The sequence below is a fragment of the Ipomoea nil genome, unplaced genomic scaffold (genome assembly GCF_001879475.1).
Source record: "Ipomoea nil cultivar Tokyo-kokei standard unplaced genomic scaffold, Asagao_1.1 scaffold1361, whole genome shotgun sequence".
NCBI classification, from domain to species: Eukaryota; Viridiplantae; Streptophyta; class Magnoliopsida; order Solanales; family Convolvulaceae; genus Ipomoea; species Ipomoea nil.
Window position 1 is genome coordinate 1,360,021 of NW_017617789.1, and position 26,065 is coordinate 1,386,085.

The 26,065-nt window shown below is 36.0% G+C and overlaps 2 protein-coding genes across 4 annotated transcripts; both read right to left on the reverse strand.

The window, feature by feature from the left end:
- Window positions 1–1,960: 1,960 nt before the first annotated feature.
- LOC109185869 (pre-mRNA-processing protein 40C) lies at window positions 1,961–16,126 on the reverse strand. 2 transcript variants are annotated; one of them, XM_019335830.1, is made up of 16 exons: window positions 15,969–16,126; window positions 15,040–15,295; window positions 14,815–14,946; window positions 12,910–13,534; window positions 12,626–12,789; window positions 11,592–11,629; window positions 10,266–10,344; window positions 9,291–9,749; window positions 8,209–8,292; window positions 7,620–7,760; window positions 7,338–7,444; window positions 6,379–6,502; window positions 3,945–4,088; window positions 3,494–3,640; window positions 2,940–3,062; window positions 1,961–2,507 (listed from the first exon to the last, which is right to left on the reverse strand). In XM_019335830.1, exons 2-16 carry the CDS (start codon window positions 15,286–15,288, stop codon window positions 2,202–2,204), a joined length of 2,922 nt encoding a protein of 973 aa, XP_019191375.1. In that variant the 5' UTR covers window positions 15,289–15,295; window positions 15,969–16,126; the 3' UTR covers window positions 1,961–2,201. The 2 variants fall into 2 exon arrangements, with proteins under 2 accessions (XP_019191375.1, XP_019191376.1); XM_019335831.1 differs by having other exon boundaries at window positions 15,046–15,295; window positions 15,969–16,125.
- Window positions 16,127–17,211: 1,085 nt separating this feature from the next.
- On the reverse strand, window positions 17,212–22,176 carry LOC109185868 (AP-5 complex subunit beta-1). 2 transcript variants are annotated; one of them, XM_019335829.1, is made up of 3 exons: window positions 20,536–22,176; window positions 19,147–19,583; window positions 17,212–18,897 (listed from the first exon to the last, which is right to left on the reverse strand). In XM_019335829.1, the coding sequence occupies exons 1-3, from the start codon at window positions 22,039–22,041 to the stop codon at window positions 17,394–17,396; spliced, it is 3,447 nt and encodes a 1,148-aa protein (XP_019191374.1). In that variant the 5' UTR covers window positions 22,042–22,176; the 3' UTR covers window positions 17,212–17,393. The 2 variants fall into 2 exon arrangements, with proteins under 2 accessions (XP_019191374.1, XP_019191373.1); XM_019335828.1 differs by having other exon boundaries at window positions 19,147–19,586.
- Window positions 22,177–26,065: the final 3,889 nt, after the last annotated feature.

Consider the following 26,065-nt stretch of genomic DNA (forward strand, 5'->3'; position numbering starts at 1 on the left):
ATGATGCATTAATCAAAGGAAAATATGTATGTTTTGGGGGAAAATGACTTTTTTTTTTTTTTTGAGAAGTCATTTTTCAAAGAATGCACATGCAAAATTTTTCGCGCATAATTTTTTGCGAGTTGGCCCACCAAAGGCAAATTATTCTATGGACCATGGTCCACACAATGTTATGTGGACCATAATAAAATGTACATTTTTAATATATTAAATGTACATTATTTTTGTACTGAATGTACATTATATAATATAATGTACACTCAGAACAAAAATAATGTACATCCCCTGAATATAATGTACATTATTTTTATACTGAATGCACATTATTTTTGTACTAAATGTACATTATTTTACAATAGACAAAATATGGTCCACACAACTTGTGTGGACCATGGTCCATACAATAATGATTGCCCACCAAACCCGCAGGCTAGGGTTCATGCAACCAAAGCCCGCCTCATGTGGGTTGGTGGGCCCGTGGACCGGTCCACGTTTTTTTTTTATTATTATTCAAAGGTCAAAAAAAAATCTACAAATCAAATTAATTTTTTGTATTTAAAAGCTAAAAAAAATTACATTTTTTAAAATGTTTATATATATATATATATATATATATATATATATATATATATGTGTGTGTGTGTGCGCGCGCGTGTGTGTTTAAATTGTAATTTTCTTAATAAAATTATTAGTTTGAGCACATTTTTGGTTTCACTCTTTCGAGTCACTATCTATAACAAACATTTTTCTTTGACTTTTCTTCCTTCAACCGACCCATGCTTTAACTTTATCCAATATTGGTCGCAATTCAATTCGTGGTTTACTTTGGGCACCATTCATGGCTAAATATTATTATATTATTATATAATATCCGTATAATATGACACAATGTCTAAATTATGTAAAGCGGATCAAATAACATAATTTTTGTACTAAAGATCACAACTTTAATTATTGTCCTACATAATAATCAAATAAAGACAAGATCAAATAAGAAAATAGTCAAATAAAGATACACTTATCAACACCATATTATTATTTATCATATATAGGGACAAGATCAAATAAGAAAATAGACATCAATAGGTTCGAGTTTTAGTAAAAAAAATACATGGTTAACTAATATCGTACTTTTTCTCCTTATTTTCCTTGCAACCCTTACTGTTAATCTTCTCAAATAACATCACTTTTTACCTGGAGTCTCCTCACTTGAAAATTATATATAAAAAAAAAAGTTTAGAAATTATTATTTTTCTTTTTACGAAAGAGAAAAATGGTCAAATAGGTCACTAAACTTTACTTAAAAGTCAATTAGACTCTTAAACTTTCAAAGGTTGCGATTAAACCCTTAAACATGTTAATTTAGAGTATTGAGGCCTAGAACCGATTGGATGACCTATAATTACAAGTCACTAGGGTTCCGGTGAACCTCCAACCATATTCCGCCTAAAAACATCAATAAAAATAATCGTCGGTGTGGTTTGATCGCCTGATTCAGCGAAGGAGAAGGCATGCCAACTGGTTTGTTCTGCCTTCTCCTTCGCCAAAGAAGACAACTTGTTTAGTTGCCTTTACCTCTGCGGAAGAAGGCGACAGTTTCACTGAAATATGATCGAAAACCCACCAAAGATTTGTCAGAACCCTAGTGACATGTAATAACAAGTCACTAATTGGTTTCTAGGCTTCAATATTGCTCTAAATTAAACATGTTTAAGGACTTAATTTCAACTTTTGAAAGTTTAAGGATTTAATTGACTTCTTGAGTAAAAATTTAAGAACCTATTTGACCATTTTCCAAAAAAAAAAAAAAAAATTGAGAAGAAAATTAATTTTAAAAAAAATTAATTTAACCAATGATCAATAAATAAACTCGATACATAAACATGTTGCTCATCGATGGAGCTGAAGGGGGAAAAAACTGTCATAACGACTAATGATCACTCAATACGTTATGGAATAAAGAGTAAAATAGATAGAAACGGTTTGTATGAAACAAAAAACGATCATTGGTAGATTACATTGTGAAGCTAATAGTTTCATGTATTTTATGTTAGTGACAAAAACAAAGAATATAATTCCACTAAATGAGTTGGCTTCATCCTACCAAATATTCTCCCTCATTCTAACCTCGTCAAGATTAAGCTGGCTACTTCTCAACCACTTAGTTTACAGACTCCAGTTAATTTTCCAGTGCAAAAGAGCTATCTTCTCTCAGCTCTCTTTGATCCAGCTAAAAATTTCGAGGAATCACCGGAGCTTCTATTCCTTGACTTATCGGCTTCTTGTTCGTTTGCCAACTTTTGCCGCCTCTGAATATCCTCGACATGTCGGCGCCAAAGGGATTCCCGGTCTTTTCTTGGCATCTTAGTGTACCTGGGATCAGCTTTGAGAAGCTGTTTTGCGGTTGACCAGGAAGTAAAAACTGTTTTTCCGTCTTCTGTTTCTTGAGCAGCTGCGTCTGCAGTTATAGCAGCAATCAAAAGAGCTCGGAATTCTTGGGCACACCGCTACAAAATAACAAATAGCAATGTGTTTCTAACGTGTCGTACAGCAAAATTGGCAAACATAATGATCTGATTTACCATCCCCTCGTATCAGATAAAATGCTGGTAAAAAATTAAAAAGCAAACAGTACAATATCATATCTAGCTATGGCGCCATTAATGTTTGTATACCAAATTGGCATCGGAGCCTATGAATGTTCAGATTCTGACCTAACTAAATCAGTTGAAAGTCATGCCCGGGATAATTTGTAATTCCAGAACGCATCATAATGCCACATGGATAGGTAAATGAACAAATGCAAACTGAGTATGTAGACATGCTCCATGAAAGCAACTCATTTAAATTCTAAAATTCACTTGTTGAAGAGCAAAAATGAAACAATTGTTATAAATACAACAGAAATTGGTCATATTTGTAACTGATTTTCAACTTACCTCATACAATGTCTTAACGTGTTCTCGAAAGAGTTTTTCTAAGTCAGATTGATCCAAATGAGGATTGGCCACACGTCCTTGGGGATCCTTCTCTAGTTTTGGTTTTGACTCGGTCCAAGATGCCTAGGTTGCAAAGGTGGAACCACAATGTGAGAATATTCCTCAAAGATGCAAATACACATGGAAATTCGGGACATTTATATATGGTATTATATCAAACAGATAAAACCATATCATTTTATAATTCAGTTGAAAATTTATTTCTCCAGATGCAGTAAACAAGTCTACAAGTTTGTGTACACATTTGGACAGAGAGACAGCAAGATGTATAAAGGCAAGGAAAAAGAGAATATCCAATACAACATGCAGTTCAATATCCTTCCAACTATCATCAAGGAAAGATAGAAAATGTTATCGAAAACTGAAATCCATATTATCCTTGTCATTGTGTTTAAATTCTTCAGTGACAATCTTTCTACCCTCAATCTCATAGTGGATTTCCATTCAGAAGTTGAGCATTTAGATATTAATTCAACCCTGTTTTTCGTAAGTACCTGAGGATCTTTGATTGTTTCAACAAGCAAAGCTTGATAAGACTCAACTGCTTCCTTTCTACAAGTTTTCAACCGTACCCTCTCCAGTTCTTGTTCTTCTCTTTCTTTTCGTTTCCGCAATGCTCGCTCTCTTTCCTTCAACTTTTCCTAGAGGAACAACCCAAGAAGCTCACAAGTCACAATAAGTTAAGCAGATTATATACGCATTTAAAAAGTCAATTTGGATATATTTGTATGTACAAGAGAAGCAATGATTAAAGGACCATATGCACAATAAGTTTTGTATGACATTGCCAATTTAAAATTACATTATATACAAGACATGCCATGCTGAAACAAGTATAGTCATGAGATCTTGTAAGTAATATCATCATGACCACATTCACAAGCCAAAGAAGACAAAAAATCTGGAACGTAAAGATGAAAAGGATTCACATCTCTCAAGTTTCACCTCCTCATCATATTTGGCTTTTGCCACTCTTGCAGTCTCTTCTTCAGCAGTCTTTAGTTCAGACAGATACTCATTAAATAGAACTTCCCTGTCCTCATGCTTGACAGCTTTGTACCGGGGGTCATTTCTTAAATTGTCCTTCACCTAATATCAAAAATTTAAAATCCCATGAGAGGATGAAAGTTATGGGTAGATGTAATAATTGCCTATATGGAAGACAAGCCTAAACTAAATTCACTGATACAAAGGAAGTCCCATGAAGAGTTCATCTGAATGTAATGAAACAATACGGAGAGATGTCCTAAGTCCTAACTGTGCATGATTTTTAACATGAATCAAACTCAATTACAGCCAACCAGAAAACAGAAATAGAGTTTTACTCAAATATATACTTGAACGAGTATCTATAGCTATATATTCTGTGTTTTTTTAGAAAAAATGTTTTTAAGTAGTTACAGTTTGTATAGTTAGAAAATATGAAGCAAGTCTTATGTCAGACATGGACACATAAAAAAGTAGGACATGACACATGTTGGGGCACAATTTCATAATCATAACATATCAAGAGCAAATGATACAGAAAAGACAATAATCCACAGATCGACAGAAACAAAGATAATTATGAAATGGGGCACCAAACCTTACATTAAACATATTATTCTGTATCCTGAATATCTTAAGGACCTATGAGTCCAGATTCCAGAAACAAGAGAAAACATCAATTCTGAGTAAATTTTAGGTTTGTTCCTAGAAGTTTTAGCTTAGTTTCATTTTGGTCCTAAAAGTTTCAATAGTTTCCACTTGGTCATTAATGATCAGTTTTTTTTTTTATTCAATTTGGCCCTCATCAAACATCCCAGTCCAAATTGGATAAGATTCCAACCACATGCGACTCACATAAGCACAAGGGCATGTTCTAAGGATAATCTTTTGATGGGGAAAACAGTGCCAAAAATCAATTACAAGAAAATGAGTAAAGAATACTCACCTTTCTAGCCAAAACATGTCCGCCTATACCCGAGTTGTCCCAGAAATGCAGAATCAAAACAACGAAGTATATTACGTTACATTGTTACTAGCACAGAATAAATAGCCAAAGCATACCCAAAAACAATAATTTAAAAATTAAAATTAAATTAAAAAAACCCATAACATATCCTAGGCATGCCCGTGGTTTGGTTCTGGTTCCGAACCGCAGGTTCGCGGTTACAAAATTACCGGAACCAGAACCTTCGTTGGACCGCCGGTTAAAACCAGACGCTTTTTCTTTTCTTTTTAGCGCATCAGCACATGCATGCAGGCATGCAGCAGCGCAAAGCCCGTTGCGCTATGCGCAACTGAAAAAGTGAAAAGGCCACATGTGACCTTTAATATATATATATATATATATATATATATATAATATTTATATTTATACGGTTCTGGTTTGTTAAAATAACCAACCAGAATCGGAACCTTAGAGTTCCGGTTCGGGTTCGGTTGAAACATTATACGTTTCGGTTCAAACCGAACCGCGGTTATGCCTAGTCGCATGTGGTTGGAATCTTATCCAATTGCAATTCTCTTTGGGAAGCAAATCCTTTAATCACAAACGTCTAGTATATTCTTATTAATAAACTTTTTGTCACATGTATCAAAATAGTCTTCATATCCCCAACATAAGCATTACAACTACAGTTCAAAAAGTTGCCACTGTGGTAGACTTTCATCCTTATATGTATATTCTTCTTCCATAAATAATTTAAATGAAAAAAACAATGACAGATCTTCACAATCATGGGACTGCTAATATGATCGATGCACATAAAAGAATTGAAAACACCAATAAAAAGAAATTTGTTAAGAATGATTCGCAAAAACTGAAATGCCAAAAAATAATTAAAACACACCAATAAAAATTGAAATTACAATTTAAAAAAGAAAATAATAAACCATCCACCCAAGGACAACTCTTTGTTATCACTTTTCATTATTTTTTATTTTACTCCTAAAGTTTCCTTTTAAAGTATTATGCCCATAATATCCTTAACTCTGTGCACATGAGTTGAGTCACATGTAACTACAAAAGCAAACTCTGTGCACATGAGTCACACACAACTGACTGCAAAAACTTCATTTTGGAATTTGGATGGAGAAGTTGCTAAATTGAAACCAAACCTAATTGTTAAGTATTAAATTGGAAGCAACTTTCAGGACCAAAATGGAGTTTAACTAAAACTTTTAGGCCAAAAATGAATTTTACTATATCAGATCCCTAAAGTGAGAAAAATTGGTTGAGAGATGGCATGCACAAGAAAAAAATGACATGCAAAGGAATGAAATCATTCTGGCCCAGTTTATTTGTCTTAAATTGTATTGGGTCAAAATATAGGTATTGGTGCCCTCGTTGCTACAGTATACAAGTTATAGTAACAAGTTTCACACCAAAACCAACCTTTGACCAACGAGTATTTGAAGTAATGTCTCCCTTCTCCCGAAGCATGGACTTAAAGTCAGATATAACGGTGGCGCGAGCTGCTTGAGCTTTTTCTTGAGCAACCCTCTTCAAAAAAAGCACCCTGCAGAATATGTGAATACTTGCCTGATCAGTAAAACAAAACTTAGAAAAACAAATACTCCCTCCATCCCAAAATACAATGGGGTAGTTGTATTTGGCAAGGTTTTAAGAAACAAATAGTGTAATTTACTTCCCAAGTTTGCTGCTCTATTTTTGTGTTTGCAAGTCTAAATGGACCCACCTTGTCTAATCATTCTAAAAATTAAATGGCATAAAGGGAAAATTGGGAAAAGTAAAAAGGTAGTGGTGTTACATTAGGTAAGTGGGCATCATTAACTGGTGTTTTGATTTTAAAAATGATAAAAGAGTAATACATGTCTGCCTCTCCACTGTATAAGTTAGATTCATATGATTGTCATTGGAAACAATTGCTATTGTAATCTAAACCTAAGTATATTCTAGGGGAAGCACTAAAAGGTTTGAGTGGGAATTGAGAATTTAAAGAAAATTCAGTAGTAGATGCAATATTTATCTCTAGAAATTTGGTGAAAGAATGAAGCAAAAGCTAAGCTAACTTAGTAACAAATGAAAGGATAAAGCCATTGCAGGAGGATCCACTGATACAGGGTCTAGGGAAGGTTAGATGTGACAAACCTTCAGATGGAAGTTTGCTAACAAACAGAAATAGGTTTACTTTTTGAGCATTTCCGAACATAAGGCTAGAAAGGGGAAAACTGGAAGATGTTACAAATTAGTGCTTACTTTATACCCCAAATGATGTAAAAGTCGATCCTTAAGGTTCAATAGTTTTCCATAACATGCATGCAGTTTGAACAAATAAGAAGCTTAACCAAGGCAGCGATTCTTCTGCAGGTGTCAAAATGAATAATTTATACCTCTCATTGAAGAGAGCATCTCTTTCTTTTCGGTCCAGTGCCTCAAACCGTGGATCATTACCCCATTTCTTTTTGAATGTTTGATAATCAGTGTTATGATTTATATCCTGAATACAGAGGAAATCATCAGAAGGCAATTTACAATGACTACAATTCAGAAACAGCATTAGCTGATAACAAAGTTTCAGCAGCACAGAAGAAAACATTGTTAGGTACTGTATGAAGATACTTCCTAATTATTTGAAGAAAAATAAGAGAGCATTAGCAAGTAGTTGCAAAAACCTCCTTTGCTTCTTCCAGTAATTGCTTGAAGCCCTCTACAGCAGCCTTCTGAGCAGCTCTTTTCTCTTTTCGTTCTTCATCAGCACGTGTCTTGACATAATGCTCAAAAAGAGCTTTTCTTTCACTGTAACTTGGTATAGCCTAGAAAGAAAATCCCACCCAAATTAGAAAACCAAAGCAACAGCATGTTCCCAGCACACCAAATGGAAATAAAGAAATATTAGCAAACATGATGTGCATAGACAATTTCATAAGCATTGGTAACTCAAATCCAGTAAGTGGATTCCAGCAGTAATGCTGACTACTGAGACATTGAAGAAACATGTCAGCCAAACATGATAAATCCCATTACATGTAGATATCCATGTAATTGTACATTACAAATAATGTGTATTCTAACAGATAAGAAAATCATCAGAGACTTAGTACTATAGGTTTAACATTCTAGTCTTACAGTTATAGCCGTATAGCTACTACTACAGTAGAACAACTCACATGTACACCTAAATGTCCATGCACATTGAAGGATATATATGAGGAAGAGTTAGGCGAAGAAAAGGTGTAATCCCTTTTTGTCTCTCCAACAAACCTTAAACCGTGGATCAAAAACTATCTTTGGAAGTTCCTTTTCCCACTTTGAAAAAGGTGCTATTCCACGTTCCTTGAGCATTTCCTGAGAATTCCATGACAACAGAAAATTAGACACCAATATAAACAAATATCTTCACATTTATACAGAGGAATAAATTATAACCACAAACTATAGTCCTAGCATCACCGGCAGATTATTATGTAAGAAGCATACAGAGAAAGCTAAGTATTCAAAAACTGAAGTGCTATACCGTAATGATATCTACTTAGCTTAAGACAGAAAGACAAAAGAATGACAATTACATTACCATGCCCCACATGCAACGCCTTCAAATAACAAGTTTTAGGATTTTCCTAGCAGATGTTAAATAGAAGCATGTATGGTAGATAATATGTTAGATTGTTAGAACTAAGAAGTTATGTATAATTTAGAAAATTGCATCATCTCAATCATTAAACTCCTCTCCAAAAGATATGCAGACAAGAGATTAAAAGTGGATAGATGGAAATAGAAATTAAGAAGAAAACCACCCTAAGATAAAATCAAAACAGAATCTAGCTTGATGCTTCAAGAAAAGAAATACAAACAAGTGGTTTCATGTTCCTCACAACACCAGTTACTATTAAAAAGAGTTGTTTATGAAACATGATAAGGAATCATCCTCAATGAATAAAATATTTTTTTAAAAATAGAATACTGTTTTTCATCCCCTATTTTTCCTTGCAACCTCAAAAATATAAATTTCTTCTATCTGATACTAAGAGAGGGAGGAGAAAGGAATTGCTCAAAGAATTTCAAAAATACCAGAGCTCTTAGATCTAAATTTCAAATCATGGTACAGAAAAGAGAAGAACCTATACTCTTTAGAATGTCAACAAGAAAACCAAAGAACTTAGGAAGATCAAAAAGAACTACCCTGGTAAGAAAACCAAAGCAAAGCATGCATCCAAATGATGGAAAGTGCATGTATTATACACAAAGGCAACCGTACCAAAGGGCAGTCATAGAGTTCGTTCATAAAAATGGGGTACAAAATGCAACCCATGAAAATCGTTTTTAGAGACTAGTATACGGTATACCTTGAATTGAATGACGAGCTCCTCCTTGGTGGGCCCACTGTCTTCAGTTTCAGAATCGGAAGTTGATTCTGACAAATTACCATCATCATTAGCATCTTTTGACTTATCTTTGCTATTTTCTTTTTGTGGACCTCTAACAGTAGAATCCCCTGCTTTAATTCCATCTAGATCTGATGCTCCTGACAAAGCAGGAGTTGTTGGAATAGTAGCAGGTGATCCAGAATCCTGCAACTTCTTCTTTATGAGATCCAGTGCTGAAGATGTTCCCTGCATGCCTGATGGCCTCAAAGTTGTGGCATCACGACCACCAGTGTTAACTGCTGGGGTAAGCAATGGAGCAGATTCTTTTTCAGGTTGCACATTGGTGTTTGCCATGGCCATTGCTTGGGCTTTCAATGCATCAGAATCTAACCTCTGTTTTAGCTCTGCCACCTCAACAGGAATTTGCCAGCTGCTCAACTGATTACGAAACAAGAGGGAGTTAATTAGAAGTCACTGCTAAAATAAGATATTAGGACCATAAGCAAATAAATTTACAACCACTTAAAGAGATTCAATTTCATAGAGTAACCAATGTTATGGAAATCACTTTTCTCCATTTTATAGGAGCATCCAAAATTTTCCAGTTCATATGTAGCTAATGCATGGCAAAATATCAGAAAAGCTTTCAGCATCAATCATTGTTTTTAGCTTCATCACTTTTCTCACTTAGCCTTGATTGCTAATGAAGTTTATATTAGACAGGAAAGTAGAAGTGCCAACATGAAGGTGATTTGGACTTTCTTAAATGTCAATATCACCCCTAAAGGTTCTGGATGCAGATGCAGGAAATGGATTCAGAGTGTGACAAAAGGTGAAGCCAATAATGTGTGCTAATGACTTTCACATGAAAATACAATAAACATGATGTTGCTATGTAGCACACCTCATATATGAAAAACAAACAAGAACAATCACCAAATTGATTAACCATACCTTAGTTTTAGTATTGTAGTAATATCTTTTGCCATCATTAGTAATGACCAATGCCCAATCTGTACCATACAACCTTTCCCTGATTGTAATTATGCAAGAAAAATAATTAGAAGAATGGAATCTAGGGACTTTCAACACAAAAGGAGAAAAACTTATTATTTAGTTCAGAAAAAGAAAAGGAAAAAATGAAAATAATTTTTTTAAAAATAAATCACAATGAGTAGAAGGCTAGAAGCACGTAAACTACTAAAAGAGCAGAAGCATGCCTTGGAACCTCCTACAAAGCAAAGCCACTTGTCTAAAAGCCAACCTCATCCAGTAAGCATTTTTCTAAAAAAATTTACTCTCTTTAAGGTGACTGTGAATTGTAAGTGTCTCTTTCTGGGTACTGTCAGTTAAGATATAATAATTTGACACAGCAGGTGGTGAAGGGCGACCACATACTTAGTAAGGTGGAAGCTTAAGTCCATGACCTTTGAATTTCTAGCATGTGATAAATTACAAAATCTGCAAATCCTCTTAATTTTCTAGCACTTTACTTAGGAAATGGGTGACACATGAACCTTTTGCAAGTCGCTTACGCTGTAAGTACACCCTCTGTACATGGTTGCTTCTCGTTTGGAGAATTTCAATAGTAATTTTAAAATATTATTCAAATTAAAAAAATAAATATATTTGCGGGGACATGAGAATTAAACATCTGGCCTTGAGCCTCCACCTTTTCAATAATGGCATTGCAATGGGATGCCTCGCCTTCATGCAACACATATGGCATTGCAATACTCAAAATGCCAATGACTTGCATTTTGTAACAAATAATATGAAATAGATATAGTTTAATAAAAATAAATAATTTTATAACTATCAATGTAAGATGAACAGAAGGAGATAAAGAAAAATTCAGACTAGATCATTGAACATTCATTAGGAGAGAATGCCAGATGTATGGTATACAATTAATGATAATTCATCATATGATATAAATATCATAGTTGTCAGTGTACCTGTACTGAATGGTTATCATTATCTATCTTATATGCTCAGATGCAATAGTTGAGATATAGAAAACCCCTAGTTGTACAGGCCAATTGTATTACCCATATCACCTTAACTGCTTTCTACATACTCCTATATAATGAAGTACATAGAGTCTAGATTCTCACAACCTTTTCTTCTCAGTATTAGTGTTTTTTCCTATCTATATTATCACTGGCATAAATAATCTTTGTGTGTGCGTGTATATATTTATATTCCCTGAAATAGATATAAAACACAACTCAACATCAGATATACTCCGTAATATTTTTCAAAGGACAAAGTATTTACCATGAAACTGGAGTTGGTTGTGCAATAACTTTCTCAGGCTGCATATAGGAAAGAATACAATTATCAAGAGATGAAGTATGGCAGCAATAAGATCAATGACATGCATGCATTGTCATATTCATGAACTTAAATTCATGGGCAAACTTAGTCAAAAGCATTTGGGTTCATGCTCCAGAAATCAAGCAATTAACAAAGTAACAAAACTTAGAAACTTAACACTCCTTGTATTGCAAAATAAATGGTATCAAACTAACTAGTGTAGATGCACTTTTATTCACAACATCAAAATTCAAATGTTTGTGATTAACAGTAGTTCCAATATACTTTATTACTCCATAATATACATTCAACTTATTTGCATAAGTTCAATTAATTAGTGCCAGAATATAAGGCAGAAATTGGTCAAGTTGATCTTCAAAGACTGGACTAGGTCATTAGTTTTAGAGTAGTTTCTGAGCTTATTTCACTTTTGAATTTCCCTGTCCAAGCCTTCTTGTTGGCAACTGACTTAGAATCATACTAAGATTTATTTTATAACCTGAGGAAATTTCAGTGCTTTATTTCATAAGAATAAAGGATCAGAAGAAAAGGAAGGAAGAAAAAAAAAAAAAAAAAAAAAAAAAAAAAAAAAAAAAAAAACTAAAAAACTAAAAAACTAAACTAAACTTCACACTACATTTTTGGGCAATTTCAATCAGACCAAACATCCAGTGTAAGACATGAGACCAAGATAGTACAACCTAAGGTCTATCCTAGAACCCCACACTCATAGTTCCACAGATAACAAATTATAATGTATATACTCACAAGATAAATTAATCAATAGACCTCCTAAGCAAGCAATACAGCTTTTGAAGCAAAGGGCAAGTATAGAAGAAGTGAGCAACATAATATTATCCTGGTGGAGACAAAATCAAAATAAATCATTAAACAGATTTACCAGGTTCAGGAGATATTACTAGATATACGTTAAGCACCAGAGAAGATTTGACTAAATGCATAATGCTAAGGGCCAACAACTTAGTGATTAATACCTCTCCTTTAAACCCGGCAGGTTTCTCATAAGTAGATACTCCAGTTAAAGCATTGTAATAGTATACAGTTCCTGTTTCTGTCCGATGGGCTGTCCAAGCATCAAGATTCTTACTGTTTACAGCTACATCTCTTGTCACAACATCATTTTCATGTCTACTATCATCTGGCATAAAGAACAATTATTAAAAACAAAAAACAAAAAGTTATCTACTCTGAAATGAAGAAAAAAAATACATGACATAATGAATTGAAAGCAAATTATCAACATGAATTTTGTGCAGACCAACTCCAGGAGGAAACTCTGCCTGCATCCCTGAACCAGGTACTGATTGGGGAGCTGAAGTTGTAGAAGTTGTAGATGCAGACGCTCCAGGTGGTGCTGCCACGGTTGAAACCCCAGGAGGTTGAGTGTCAGGGAATGTAGCAGAAGAGTGCAGCATACTACCAGCCAGCATAGGAAAGGGACCAGTTAGGGAAGCAGGGTACACTGGCAATGGTGATCTTACCAAGCCACTAGCAGGTGCATGCAACCATGGTCCCTGAGGAGGGGTTTGCAAAGCAGAAACAGAGTTATATGGAGTATATGCCTGCTGCTGAATGGGTGGATTAGACAGAAAAGGAGCTTGTGGTATAATGGGCCTCAGAGATGGAGAAGAATCTCCAGAAGAAAATGGAGCATTTGTACTAGAAGACAATTGTATAGTTGAACCTATTCCAGGAGGACCAGGTGTTGCAGGAGCTTTAGGAACTCCAGGAGGCATCTGAAAAGATGGGGCAGGAATCATACTTAAAGTTGGTGTGGTAGCATTAGATGTTGGAAAACTTGGACTAGCTTGCTGGGGAACAGTCTGAGTAGCAAAAGATAGTCCTGTTACTCCTGTTTCTGGTGTAATCCCAGTCCTCATATCCTGCAACCAGAAAAACAAACCCAAATTAGTTGGATTCATGGATAGTTCTGTTTATTCACTGCTTATCCTTAAGCACATAATGTATGGAGTCATTTATTCAAAACAATTCTTTAGATGTATTCAAACTAACCAGGCTTGTTTGCATTTACTTAAAACAGAATGGTCAAATATATTTGGTCATTGCTTTAAGCAATCAAATTATTTACCAACAATATCAATATTTCCCAACTTCAGAGAAATTTGAAGCATTTACCAGTCAATTTATCACATAGATTGTTTAGTACAACATGCATGCAATTTACTTATCTTACCAGAGAATTTCTGTAGTAGCAGAATCTCATGCAGTTGCACATATGGCACAAAGTTGAACGGCACTTTATGCCAGACAGTCTATAATTGATCCACCCAGATAAAGTTGATGCTTCAAAAGGATTAGTGATACTGCATGTAGTCACAGTTGCACTACAAGTCCCAATCTAAGGATCATATGATTCAGCCCATGATAGTACAAAACCCCTATGCTCAGAATGTTTGCCAAAAGAGCAAGTTTGATGACTTCAACAAACAGATATTGGACACAGGGACTACATACCAGAACAGGTGGGTCAAAGCCTGGAAGAATTTCTAGTTAAAAAGTGCCCATACTCTGTTGAACTACTTCCAATTGGGTTATTCTTATTCAAAACCACTAATCTCGTAAAAATAGTGCAAACAGTGGATCTGTTGCAGGCCAAGCCAGGTCAGGTTAGAAAGGTTGGTATTTTCTTGGATAGCCATAAAATTGTACAAAAGATTATGTGTAAGATACTGTCCTGTTATATATGTGTGAGTGCACGTGCGCGCGCCTTCTGTAATGGATATTGCAATATACAAGAACAAATCATTGGGCATACCAACATCACTGGCACAACTAACTCTGATCAAAAGGCATACTACATTTGAATAATATATATTCACACATTTATATGTATGTCATGTGCCATCAAAGTATGTGAGGAAGAAGGACAACCCCTTATCAAAACAACATAATCTAGTTCATGCAGTTTTTAGATGGGAAGAGTTGGCTCATAAGCAATAGAGGTTATCTACTAAAACCTACAGTGCACCAAGACATTGCCATTTTATAGTATCGACAGCTTAAAGAAGACAAATATGCATATGAAGTTACCAAAATCTAGTATTCTAGTTGCAGAATGCAGTTTTAAACAAATTGAAACATTCTTCTCAGATAGAAGCTTCAATTATTGAAAATTTTACTATCAGTAACAAAAGATCCTCACCATGCTAGTTGGAAATTGTGGAGCACCAGTCATGCCAGTAGTTGGATGAGAAATGTTATATGAAAACAAAGAATTTCCAGGGACTGGTGGTTGGAGAGGTCCTGCAGGAATTTGTGAATTTGACTTCATGGCCTACACACACAGAGTAATAGTTTTAAAATCTTCCCCATTTAGCACCTCCTGAATTAAGGATAAACACTGAAAGTTTCCAGAAAGGGCAACAACATTTACATATGAGATAGGAAGTCGAGTGACACCATATCCAGGGGGGCCAGTAGCTTTTTGTTGGGCAATGTCTCTAGATGAATCTATTGATGGACTCATTCCATTATTTGAAGGAGTGCTTGCAATGGAAGGAGGGATGGCAGTCATAGGCAAAGGGTCTGAAGATAGTCCTGCAGTTGATGAACTTGTAACAGAGGTCTGCGGAGTTGAAGATTGCATTTCCTGAGGGAACCAAGCTGGTGATCCCATTAATTCACTGCAAAGTATTGGATTGTAAAGAGAGATTATATTACAATTTTAAAAAGATCTTGTATAATGTATGCATCATTTAATTTCCCTTTAACAATGTTATTAGTACCAACTGAACTAAAAATTGAGCTTAAAACTGGGGGAAAACAAAAAATCCTCTTTTCCTTTTCCCTGTCCTTTTATGGTCAATTAAAGCAACAGACAGACCAGAGAGATAAAATTACATAACAAAAAGTCCCTTGGGGCACTAAAAAAAACCCAATTGGAGAAAAAGAATACTTTTCTTTACTACAAATGTCCCTTCACATAGAGCCCGCGATTCAGTATCACTAAAAACAAAAACCCACGGCAATAAATTCACACGAGTAGTTGAACTAATCAAGTCTCTTCTTGCATCATGATTTAATTACAATGGTGTAAAGCATAAGCCAATAACAGACCAGTAAACACAAAAATCTTGAAAATTCCCCGTGTGCAATCGAAACCAATGGTTCTCTTACAGTAGCTCTATCAACGCAAGGCGCACATTCGTATATACACAAGTGTATGAACGATGCAAGAATTTGGCGCATCAATAATCAACATATAGTGGCGGCGGAAAGTGAAGATACGCAAGCAGCTATTTGCGGGGAGAGAGAGAGAGAGAGAGAGAGAGAGAGAGTAGAGGAGAGAGAATAGACCTGCGCAGTGAAGCTATTCGACGAAATGTTGAGGAAGAAGAAGCAAACAAGCCGGAGCTGCTCTCATCGACAGTGAGGGAAAGATTCTGGAGGAAGTTCCGTTGAGTTCATACTTCATACCCTGCCTGCTATTTACCATCAATTACACTAAAATGCGACCAAAAGACCCATACGATATACTTTCAATACTTCATATCCTTTCCGTGTATAAGTTCATCGCTTAACTATTTAATACTCCCTAATTTTTTTTGTAGTACTACTAAATCTGTTACAAATTTATTGACTTATTATTATTAATGAATGGCCATTTTTGTATTGATTTATTGAAAAATAATCACTTTATCCATCACATTTCGTCCATTAATTATCTACGAAAATAAACTTTTCGTTCCCCTATAATTATGAATTGTTTTTGTTCATTTGAAAATGCTTTTAATCGCCTCCATACTTATAAAAGATACTATCATGTCCATCAAAAATATAAATAAATTGAGTGAATATAACTTTAAAACTCAACATCAAATTATACACTTATGCGCACAATCCAAACCCACCCTCACCCTATCGCAATAAGGCAAGATATGTGCACAAATAGCACAATCCAAACCCACCCTCGCCCTATCGCAATAAGCAAGTCTTAATTGATCTGTGATGCTACTTTTTTTTTTTTTTTTTGTGACTACAATCTAACCTTATCTATAATATCTACCCATCATAATTATGCCAATATCCTTGATTGAGATAGAACTCGAACTTGTGACCTTTCATTTGGAATGATAACAATGATGTCATCCGGTCACAATATACTTGGCAAGTGATGCTACTTGTATGCACAAATAGCACAATCCAAACACACTCTTGGCCTGCTATTGGGAGCAAGTATTAAGGGAGAAGTTTCATTCATTAGACCAATATCATGGAGGTGAAAACACTTTTATAGATGCGCGCACACACATAAGTGCACTACTATCAGTTTATTGACTTTATTCTATTAAGTATTTTCAAAAATACCATCATAATCATAATTATAAAAATAATACTGTATTTCCCATTAACTTTCAACAAAGTAAAGAAAGTTTCATTCTACGCTATTATTCGCACATCACAAGATAAAACTAATAATCTAAATAAATATCAAATATAAAGTAGGTTGAGCAAATTATGTATTGAAGTAAAAGATCCATTGACACTAGTGACAAGTGGTAACTATCATTTCGGTTAAAAAAATGAGTCATCATAACTCTTACAAATAGTAGTAGCAAATAATTTTACATTGTCCAATATTGTTGCCTCTACAGTTTACACAACAGTCATACTGTGAAGTATGAGAAGTACTTGATTAGTTGATGGAAAAAGAAAGATGTCAAGTGTCCATTGCCACAACAACAATGAAGAAAAGAATAAACCCGAGGGTAGAAAGATATGCTATAGACAAAATAAAGCTTCCAAATAGTCATCAATGTAAGCCAAGCATGGCCAGTGATCAGTTCTAATCCGGACAAGAGAAGAGGTATCACAAACTTCCATTTGGAAGAGGAGATGGAATCTTGGTGGCAGGAATATCAGAATCTGAAAGCATCCCATGTTCTTCTTAGTAAATTGAGCATTACCTCCTCTATCGTCTTCATCGTCCAGGTATTTGAGATAAAGAGGCCCTCCAACGACACTTGTTTCTTGTGTCGAGACATCATCAATGGAGGAGTCTGGAGAGGTATCCCCCCAGACAATGTCCCTGATAACTCCCCCGCCTTTCACGATGTTAATAAGAAGCTCACCGGTTACACAGACAACAAAGGGTGCTAAACATCGTTCAACAGATTGGATCAGAGATGCTGCTGGAATTTCCAGAAGTTTCACTGACCGGGTTCCGCTTATTGCAGCAACACCTTTGCCTCCTTTCAACACGAAGGTCTCTCGCCCAGTACTGGTGGATGTCCCACATGCTTCCCACAAAGCATTGAATAATTGAACGTAATAATCAGGTACTGCTTCTCCACTGATGTCATCTGGAGGAATGGCTTTGAGAAACATGTCCTCTATTCCTACACTGATACTACGAAGCTGCCCTTGTATGATTTGACCACTGACTGTATTTGCTTCGATGAAAATGTCAACAAGACTAGGCACCGGTTCCCGTGGTTCCAATTCAATCATAACATGAGTGTTGAAGCCTTCCACTTCTCCTGGAGAATAAGAACTGTTATCCACTGGAACTATCTCTAATGAATTATGTTCGTTGAAAGAATTGAAACTTCTGGGGGGCTGACCAAGAAGGAAGGGTATATGATATGATGGGATTGACCCATACGGGGCAGAAGAAGAAAATCTTAAAACTGCTGCATATATGGCAGGAAGTGCATCAACTCCATCAAATTCATTGGCTGCCATATCGGAACCCCATATGCGATTGAATGGTTCTGATTCAAACCATAAGGAACAGGGTATTTTAATCCTGAGCCCTGGCATGTGTCTAAAGTCAGGAATGGATGAAAAATGCCTCCTCAACATTTCAACGATCTGACAAATCTTGGAATCCATCACAAGTAAGGGCTCTGGCACTCCTGGCAGCAGATCAGTTCTATAGGTTTCAGAGACTGATTGATCATTATTTCTATCTATCTCCCTGTGTTCACTCATTGGTTCAGTGTCCCTGATGGCTTCTAAATAACCAGGTTTCTTGTTGTGAATCCCCAGGGTTGCAAGTGACAAGGACCAAGATTGTTTAACCAACAATGGAATCACACGCTCAATGTGAATATACGATGATATATTCCTTGATTTCTTGAGGTCGTGGGAAAATCTAGGAGACTGAACAGTAAAAAATGGACTAGAGTGGGTAGATGGGGACACTCCAGGCAACTGGTCCCCACTGTTCAGTATGTCTCTAAGTTTCTTCCCTGGAATACAAATGAGCATCCGCAAGTAGATTCTGTGAAAATATCAACAATGAATCAGTAATGAATCAACAATAATAACCTCCTGTCTCAAACTGGTATATGTGTCATCAACTCATCATTTAGTCACCTTTTATCAACTATCTACTATATAACTCTTATAAATAGGTGTCAATGTTGAAAATAAAAAATAAAAAAAAAACAAAAAAAAAAAAACAACAACAACAACAATAAGAAAATGCAGGAGGAAAAGAGGGACCAAAAGAATTTTCTTACAGAAGTACCTTGCATTGTCACGAACTTCCAAATCTGGAAAATAAAGGCAAGTGAATGCTAGAAGACGAGATAGCCCAAGGAATAACTTAGAGCTATGGTGATGCATAAGCATTGTTCGACAAATGCCAAGAACTTTACTCCCATGACACCAAGATCTCAACCCTGTATCTGGACCATGTTTCTCGATAAGAAACAACATGAACTTCACAAGGAGCTCTAACAATCCACTTGGTGAAACTTTACTACTCATAGCCATTTTTTCCAATATTGGGAAGTAAGATCCCAACCTATAGTCTAGCTTTAGTTTAGGAAGTAAATGCTCATCAAAGGTCTTAAGGAGGTGTTCACCCAACAAATGGTGTTTATGGCATGCCAGCAACCGGTCAATGAAGGTGACAGTAACAGGGACCATTCCTTTATATTCAGACATAGAGGCTACAAGTGTCTTCTGCAAAATCAAGTAGCAATGTTACAGCCTAGTACCCAGATACTGAGATATATACCAACAACAAAGGAAAAAGCATAGATAGTATAATGACATTATATTTATTTAAAAAGAAAACAATAATTGCTTTAAGTTAGCAGGATGAAACTGGGATTCCAAAGGTAAATTCCAAGATTCTTTTTTTTCACTTATCAAAAGACTAGAGATTTTGCCACTAGAATTAGTTGAATTTGAATATTCCACACTCAAACAGTATGCTAATGAATGTAAGTTTGTTTGACATCAAAATAATTTCTTAAATAGACCCACTTTCTAAATTTTCTTCCTTTAAAGGGAATTCAATTTTAATTGCTAGGAGAAACTTCTAAAGGTCAACAGAAGGTGAAAGGCAAATTCTATCTAGCTGATTCTAACTGCCACTAAGTAAAATAATTTGCTAGGGTGGACTAAAGCCTTCAATGAGTTAAGGCGCCATGTTCTGTTACTATTTATATGGGTGCATCACATGTATGTTAAGAGAAAAGAGAACTTCACTAGCTTAATGTAAAAGGCACTACCTTGGAGCAAAATAACTGAAGGGAATGCTACAGAGTGGCTCAAATAGTTTAGATAACCGGTCCTATTGAACAAATAAGTGTTTCTGAGCAATTTGAAAAAATTAACTTCATCTGATAAAAGCTTGGCAAAATTATATATGGAGTTCGCCTTATACTTACAAAATACTCTTTTTGTGCATAACATTTTGCTTAAATCCAAAAAAAAAAAAAAAAAACAATACAAAAAAAAACTCCATAATTATAATTGAAAAAACTATATCCACAACCTCTGTAACACCATTACAAAGAAATAATTGTATTGCCCAACTTCCTCTATATGAAGTAATGTCACCTGATGGGATAACAAGGAAATAAAAACAAAACCAATTACTCTCAGCATCAAAGAAGGTTTCTACCTGTACAGTGTGGAAGATGGTGGATTCAGTGAGAATTCTGTTGGAAACAGAATCAGCTTCTGAGTGAGACGATGCACCAATCAGGAATTTGTGGAAGGCACGAAATGCCACTGCCGTTTCTGTGCTCCAAGGAGGCAACCATTTGAAAGCAGATACAGAAACAAGGGCATCTTCAAATAGCTTCTCCACTGACACTTTTGGGCTAGTCTCAGTGCTCACTACTCCATTTCCTTTAATAACCAAAATAGAGCAGTATGCAAGCAAGTCAATTTTTAAGGACTTCAAAGCAAGTGGATCAAAAACAGCTGGATAAAAGCTCAAACTCATTTCAAGAACATTTCCCCTTTTCCCCTCATCTCTATTCAGCACTAGTCCAACGAACCCCAACAACCAGTGGAGTGCCAGCAATCTGAAAACCAAATGATGTTGTGATTCTTTCGACAACAACAACAGTCTACGGGCAATTTCCAACTCCTGCCCTTCAAATGAGTCCAGAAACCTCAAACACATCGCTAAATAAGCATGCCAAAGCAAAGGATCATATGTAGAAAGTAGTCCCGAGAACTGCACCTTCAACAATGAAGCCTGCAAATCCAAGGCTGCAGCAACAGGCAATATCTTATCCATGAACTCCAATAACCCCCATGGAGTCAAGTTATGTGGCCACTCAAGCAAAAATGCAACCACTCTCTTTAGGTCCTTGTTACTCAAATCGGATATCTGCTTCTCAGTAGAATGCTTATCCTCCCCGGTAGCATTATTATCAGCATCATCAATCACACAAGACGGAACATTGAAAGGAACCAAAGGCATAGAAGCATTAGTAAATGAAGCATTGGGTTTTAACTTAACAATGTTCGCAACTACGGTGGCTAGTAACAGCGCATAGCTCTGACCGGCATGAGTTCTCTCGCTTTGTGATAAAGCCCATAGTTGCGATGCAACGTCCGAGAGTAAGCAAGGGAAAGCGATTTCGAGCTCGCGTAAGCAATCGCAGGTCACGGACCGGGTTTGCCGGTCCACGCTGTGATTCGGTCGGTTGATTATCGTCAACAGAAGCTCGATTAGGCCTTCGAAATGCGGCACGAGACCCGAACTGATAGTATTTGATCCGCTATCACCATTGGCGTTCGTCGTAACGAAGATGGAGGTGGTGGAGATGAGGAACTGTTCCTTGAGAGGGAAAGTGATCGAAACGCCGTCATTTGGGGATTGAACAACGGAGCGGAGGGTGTCGATGAGTCGACTGAAGGAGGCGGAGGCGGAGGCTGCGGCGGATGGAATAACAGTGGAGGAGTGCTCCTCGAGGAAGATGAGGAGCTGGAGCTTGAGGTTGAGAGGGAGGTCTTTGCGGACGACGGAGGAGAGAGCGAGCTCAAAGAGGAGCGTGCCGGAGTAATGGGCGGCGGTCCAGCGAAACAGACGCGCGCCGCCGTGGTTATAGTCGTCGATTAGAGATTCCCATTCTTGAGGGCTTAACGGTTTCAGCTGACTGTGAGATGACATCGCCGAGTTGATTCAGTTCCTATACGCAATTCGCCGATCAAGGCCCGGTCACAAGGTGCCTGTCTCTGCTCATTTTCAGCCCCGCCGGAAAACCAAAAAGGGGGAAATTCAACCCTGTTTTCTAACGAAATCATGTTCTTCGTTTTTTGCTTTTAATAAATTCATTATTTCTTTTTAAAATTACAGCTTAAGTATTTTCCATTTTAATTATATTTTAAAATTTGTTTTAAAAAAAATGTTTTAAATTTTAAATTTAGAATATCCATTTCTTTTGAAATGATATCTTAAAATCTTAAAATAAATAAATAAATAATAAGTAATAAATAGTAATGGTATTGTCAAGTATTATGTAGTGCGATGACATCATATGTAATGTGATGCATCTCTATTATCATTTTAAATGGGTGATCACAGTATAAGAATTATGAGTCTTTAAAAAAATGATATTGGAAAGTGATGACTATTGATTTAGATTTATTACACTTTGACTATAATTATTTTGAGGGTAAATTTTGTAGAGTAATATATATTACATGTGTTTTTTTTTTTTAACTTTATAATTTTTGCTTGTATCTATGTGAGATTCTTTAGTATTTGATTACAAGTAAGTGAGTCCTTTAATTTTTTCCTTTAATTTTTTTTTTTTTTTGAATGTTACTAGCTCTATTACATTGTAGTATCTGTTCATATACTTTCTCAACCTACTGAAACACAAAGAGCCAATAACGCCTCCACTGAGGCTTGAACTCACAACCTTCCAAACGGAAGTCCAACCCGGGTACCATTAGACCACATAGTCCTGGTAGTGAGTCCTTTAATTAACACTTAATAAATATAAAATTGTATCATGAGGGGAATAATATGTGAAATTTTATGAGAAGTACATGTTTCAATTTATTTATTTTTAAAAAAAAATTAAATATAAATAAATCATAATAATATAATTGGGTATCTCAATTTAAATTTTTACAATAAACACGGTGACCATAGGGGCTCATGTTTTATAATGGACAATGGTTAACATTTACAGGGAATAACGGTCTCCTAATAACTACGACGACTCTTCTCAATAATAGTGATGCTCTCATCCATAAATGTCCTAGCCCTCCATAATTACTTATTCTTTATTGATGGGTGTTCCAATAAGTGTGTTAGGTTCTACCTTAAGTGTATTGTTCCACTTGCTTTCTGCTTAATCGTTACTGTTTGATTGTCTTCACTACTTTGATGAGTTAGACTAATAGTACTCCGGGTAAGGTTCAATACCTTGTCCAATTATCATGTCACGAGTCTCCTACTCCCAAGATGCGAGTGTAGTAGAGTCAGCTAAGGAGTAATAGAAGTGCTGGACTTAAATCCCTGTCACCAGTCCCCTACTCGCGAGTGTAGAGAAATGACTAGGAATTAATATATTTTTTTATTTTAAAAAATTAAAATAACGAGCCCTTAGCCAACACTGTACTTCCAGTGTTCTTGCGGCTAAGGGACCACTCGTCGGGTGGGTGAGGTATGATCTCACACCTTTAGGGCATGATTTTTTTTTTTTAATGGTCAAGGGGCATCACCCATTTTAACTTGTTAAGACTTGAAACCTGATTGAGGTGTGCCCCACCATGAATTAATAAATTAGCGTAGTTTATTTATAGACAACATGCAAGATTGATCATGGCGGACTATGATCAATAGTTACACTAATCCTATTGCGTATCTTCAATTTCTTAGCGGATGACTTGCTTTTTATGTGGTGCGGGTTCCTCATCTAGATCTTTGTCTCTCTCTGCAATATGGTCATACTCTCTCTTTTTTTCGTGCTAGAAGCATATAGCTCGGGTTTTCGCCCTTTCGCCAAACATTTTTGAGTTGGCCTTGTTGTTGATGTTGTCCTAGGTGTTTCACAAATTGACTAAAGTATCCCCGCTAAATTAGAGCATCTATATGTATCTTCATAACGTGACACTCGTCAGTGTCGTAGCCAACATGTCCGTGGAACACTAGAACCGACAGTATTCGACATGGTCTACCTTCAGAGAGATTTTCATTAATTCCTTTAGAAATTGCCTAGATGTTTTCGCTCCCCGTGAAGACAATAACCTTCCAAGCTGGCTTACGCATTTGAATTTTATGGACATATTTTTCGAACGTGGATGTAGGCACGGACTTTGTCAAGAAATATGCCAAATTGTCATTTGAGCGAATCTTCCCAACAAGGATTTTATCACTCTTTTGGAGTTTATGCAAGTATATAAAGAACTTAGGCGCAATGTGCTTCGTAAGGTTGTCCTCAACATACCCACTACCCATTTGTGCAACACATGCAACATTGTCCTCGTACAGGAGAGTGTGGGGCTCAACTTCGCTCGTTATTGTGAGCATATAGCCATTAATGTGCAATCCAACTACCAGCTTAAGCTTTTAGTTGAGATGGAACACATGCTTCAATTTTGTATCAGAGTCAGACCAAAGGTCATGGGTTTGCTACTGTTTAATGACATAAAGCTGTATCAATTATGGTCTGGCTAGCATTTGAGTAACTGATGAATGAGGTGTCCCAGTCACTTTTAAAATAAAGGTCAAGGTCTTTTGTACACCGAAGATATTAGTCAACAAACTTACTGTAAAAACAATATATGGTATAGTGCAATTAGCTTGAAATTCCTATATGCAAAAAGTTTTTATAAAAGTGCCAAAATGTTTTGAATTAATTATTTTGAAATAATTTTGTATGTCATTGTTTCAAAATTACGTTTGAATCATGTCTCCCCTCTTGAACAATTTCAAATAGTTTTCATGCATAAACCTTTGGCAAGACTTCAAATCAAGGTTTGTGGTCAACAGGTTAATATAAAATTATCAAACTTATTTTAAAAAGTTAATTAGTTTTAATTACGGTCCGAAATTGAATTTAAATTTTATGAAAAAAGAAAGTACTTAAATATTAATTTCATTATTATTATTATTTTTTTAAAACTTAGGTAATCATAATTTTGTTGAACTAATCCTAAACTCACTATATCATGCCCTTAAAGGCTAGAGTCACTACGGAGGTAAATCGTGAATCGTGCAATCAGCCTACCGAGATCCTAGTCTTAATGTACCGACAAGGGATCCACCATCTTTGGACAATGAACCAATTATGCTAAGTCCCATGGAGACTAATTTCATTAGTTTGTTAGTGTTAAATAAGTTGTTGGGGACAATTAATATAAAGATCCAAATGTACATAATAAAGATATATAAGGATAATATATGAATTAATATTGTAAATTTACTAAATCCAACAGTCCTCGAAGCAGTTGCCGTTAAAAAGTGCCTAGTGAGCTACGAATGTATGTCTGGCCAGACCATAAACTTTGCTAAATCGTGCATGGTCATCAGCTGAAACACTAGTGAAGCAGCAAGGAACGCGCGGTTGCAGCGATTTTTAACGTCCAACAGGCTGTAGGTCTATTATAACTGGGCAAAATGTGTTAGGCGGATTGGAAATGGTGATTATTCAACCTTCATCTGGAAATAGCCTTGGCTCCTGGATGAGGTGGATCCTTACGTCCAAACACCCATGAGTGCTAATGATGGAAATTTGAAGCTAAGGTTAGTACGCTGCTTAACTCTAATTCTAATGGGTGGGGTATTAATAGGTTGAATGAGTTATTTATTCCACGAGACGTGGCCCTCATTATGAAAATCCCGGTTGCTAGCCAGTTTAATGACAAATGGTGTTGGAGGGATGATGTTAGAGGTTGTTATTCTGTTATGCACGGGTATTAACTGTAGAATATATACTTCGCATGTTCAGAGCCTGCCGAATTCTAATATCTGGAGGGCTATTTGGAAACTTAAAATACTGTTAACTTCCAAAACTTCTGATGGCGCTGCTTTCATGGTGTGCTGCCTACCATGGTTTCCATCTCAAATAAAATGGTAGAGGTAGATGTCTCTTGACCCTTGTGTAGACAAAGCCCGGAAACCCTGATGCATTTGATGTGTATGATCCCATCCCAGCTGTTGGTAATGTGTTTTCGGATTG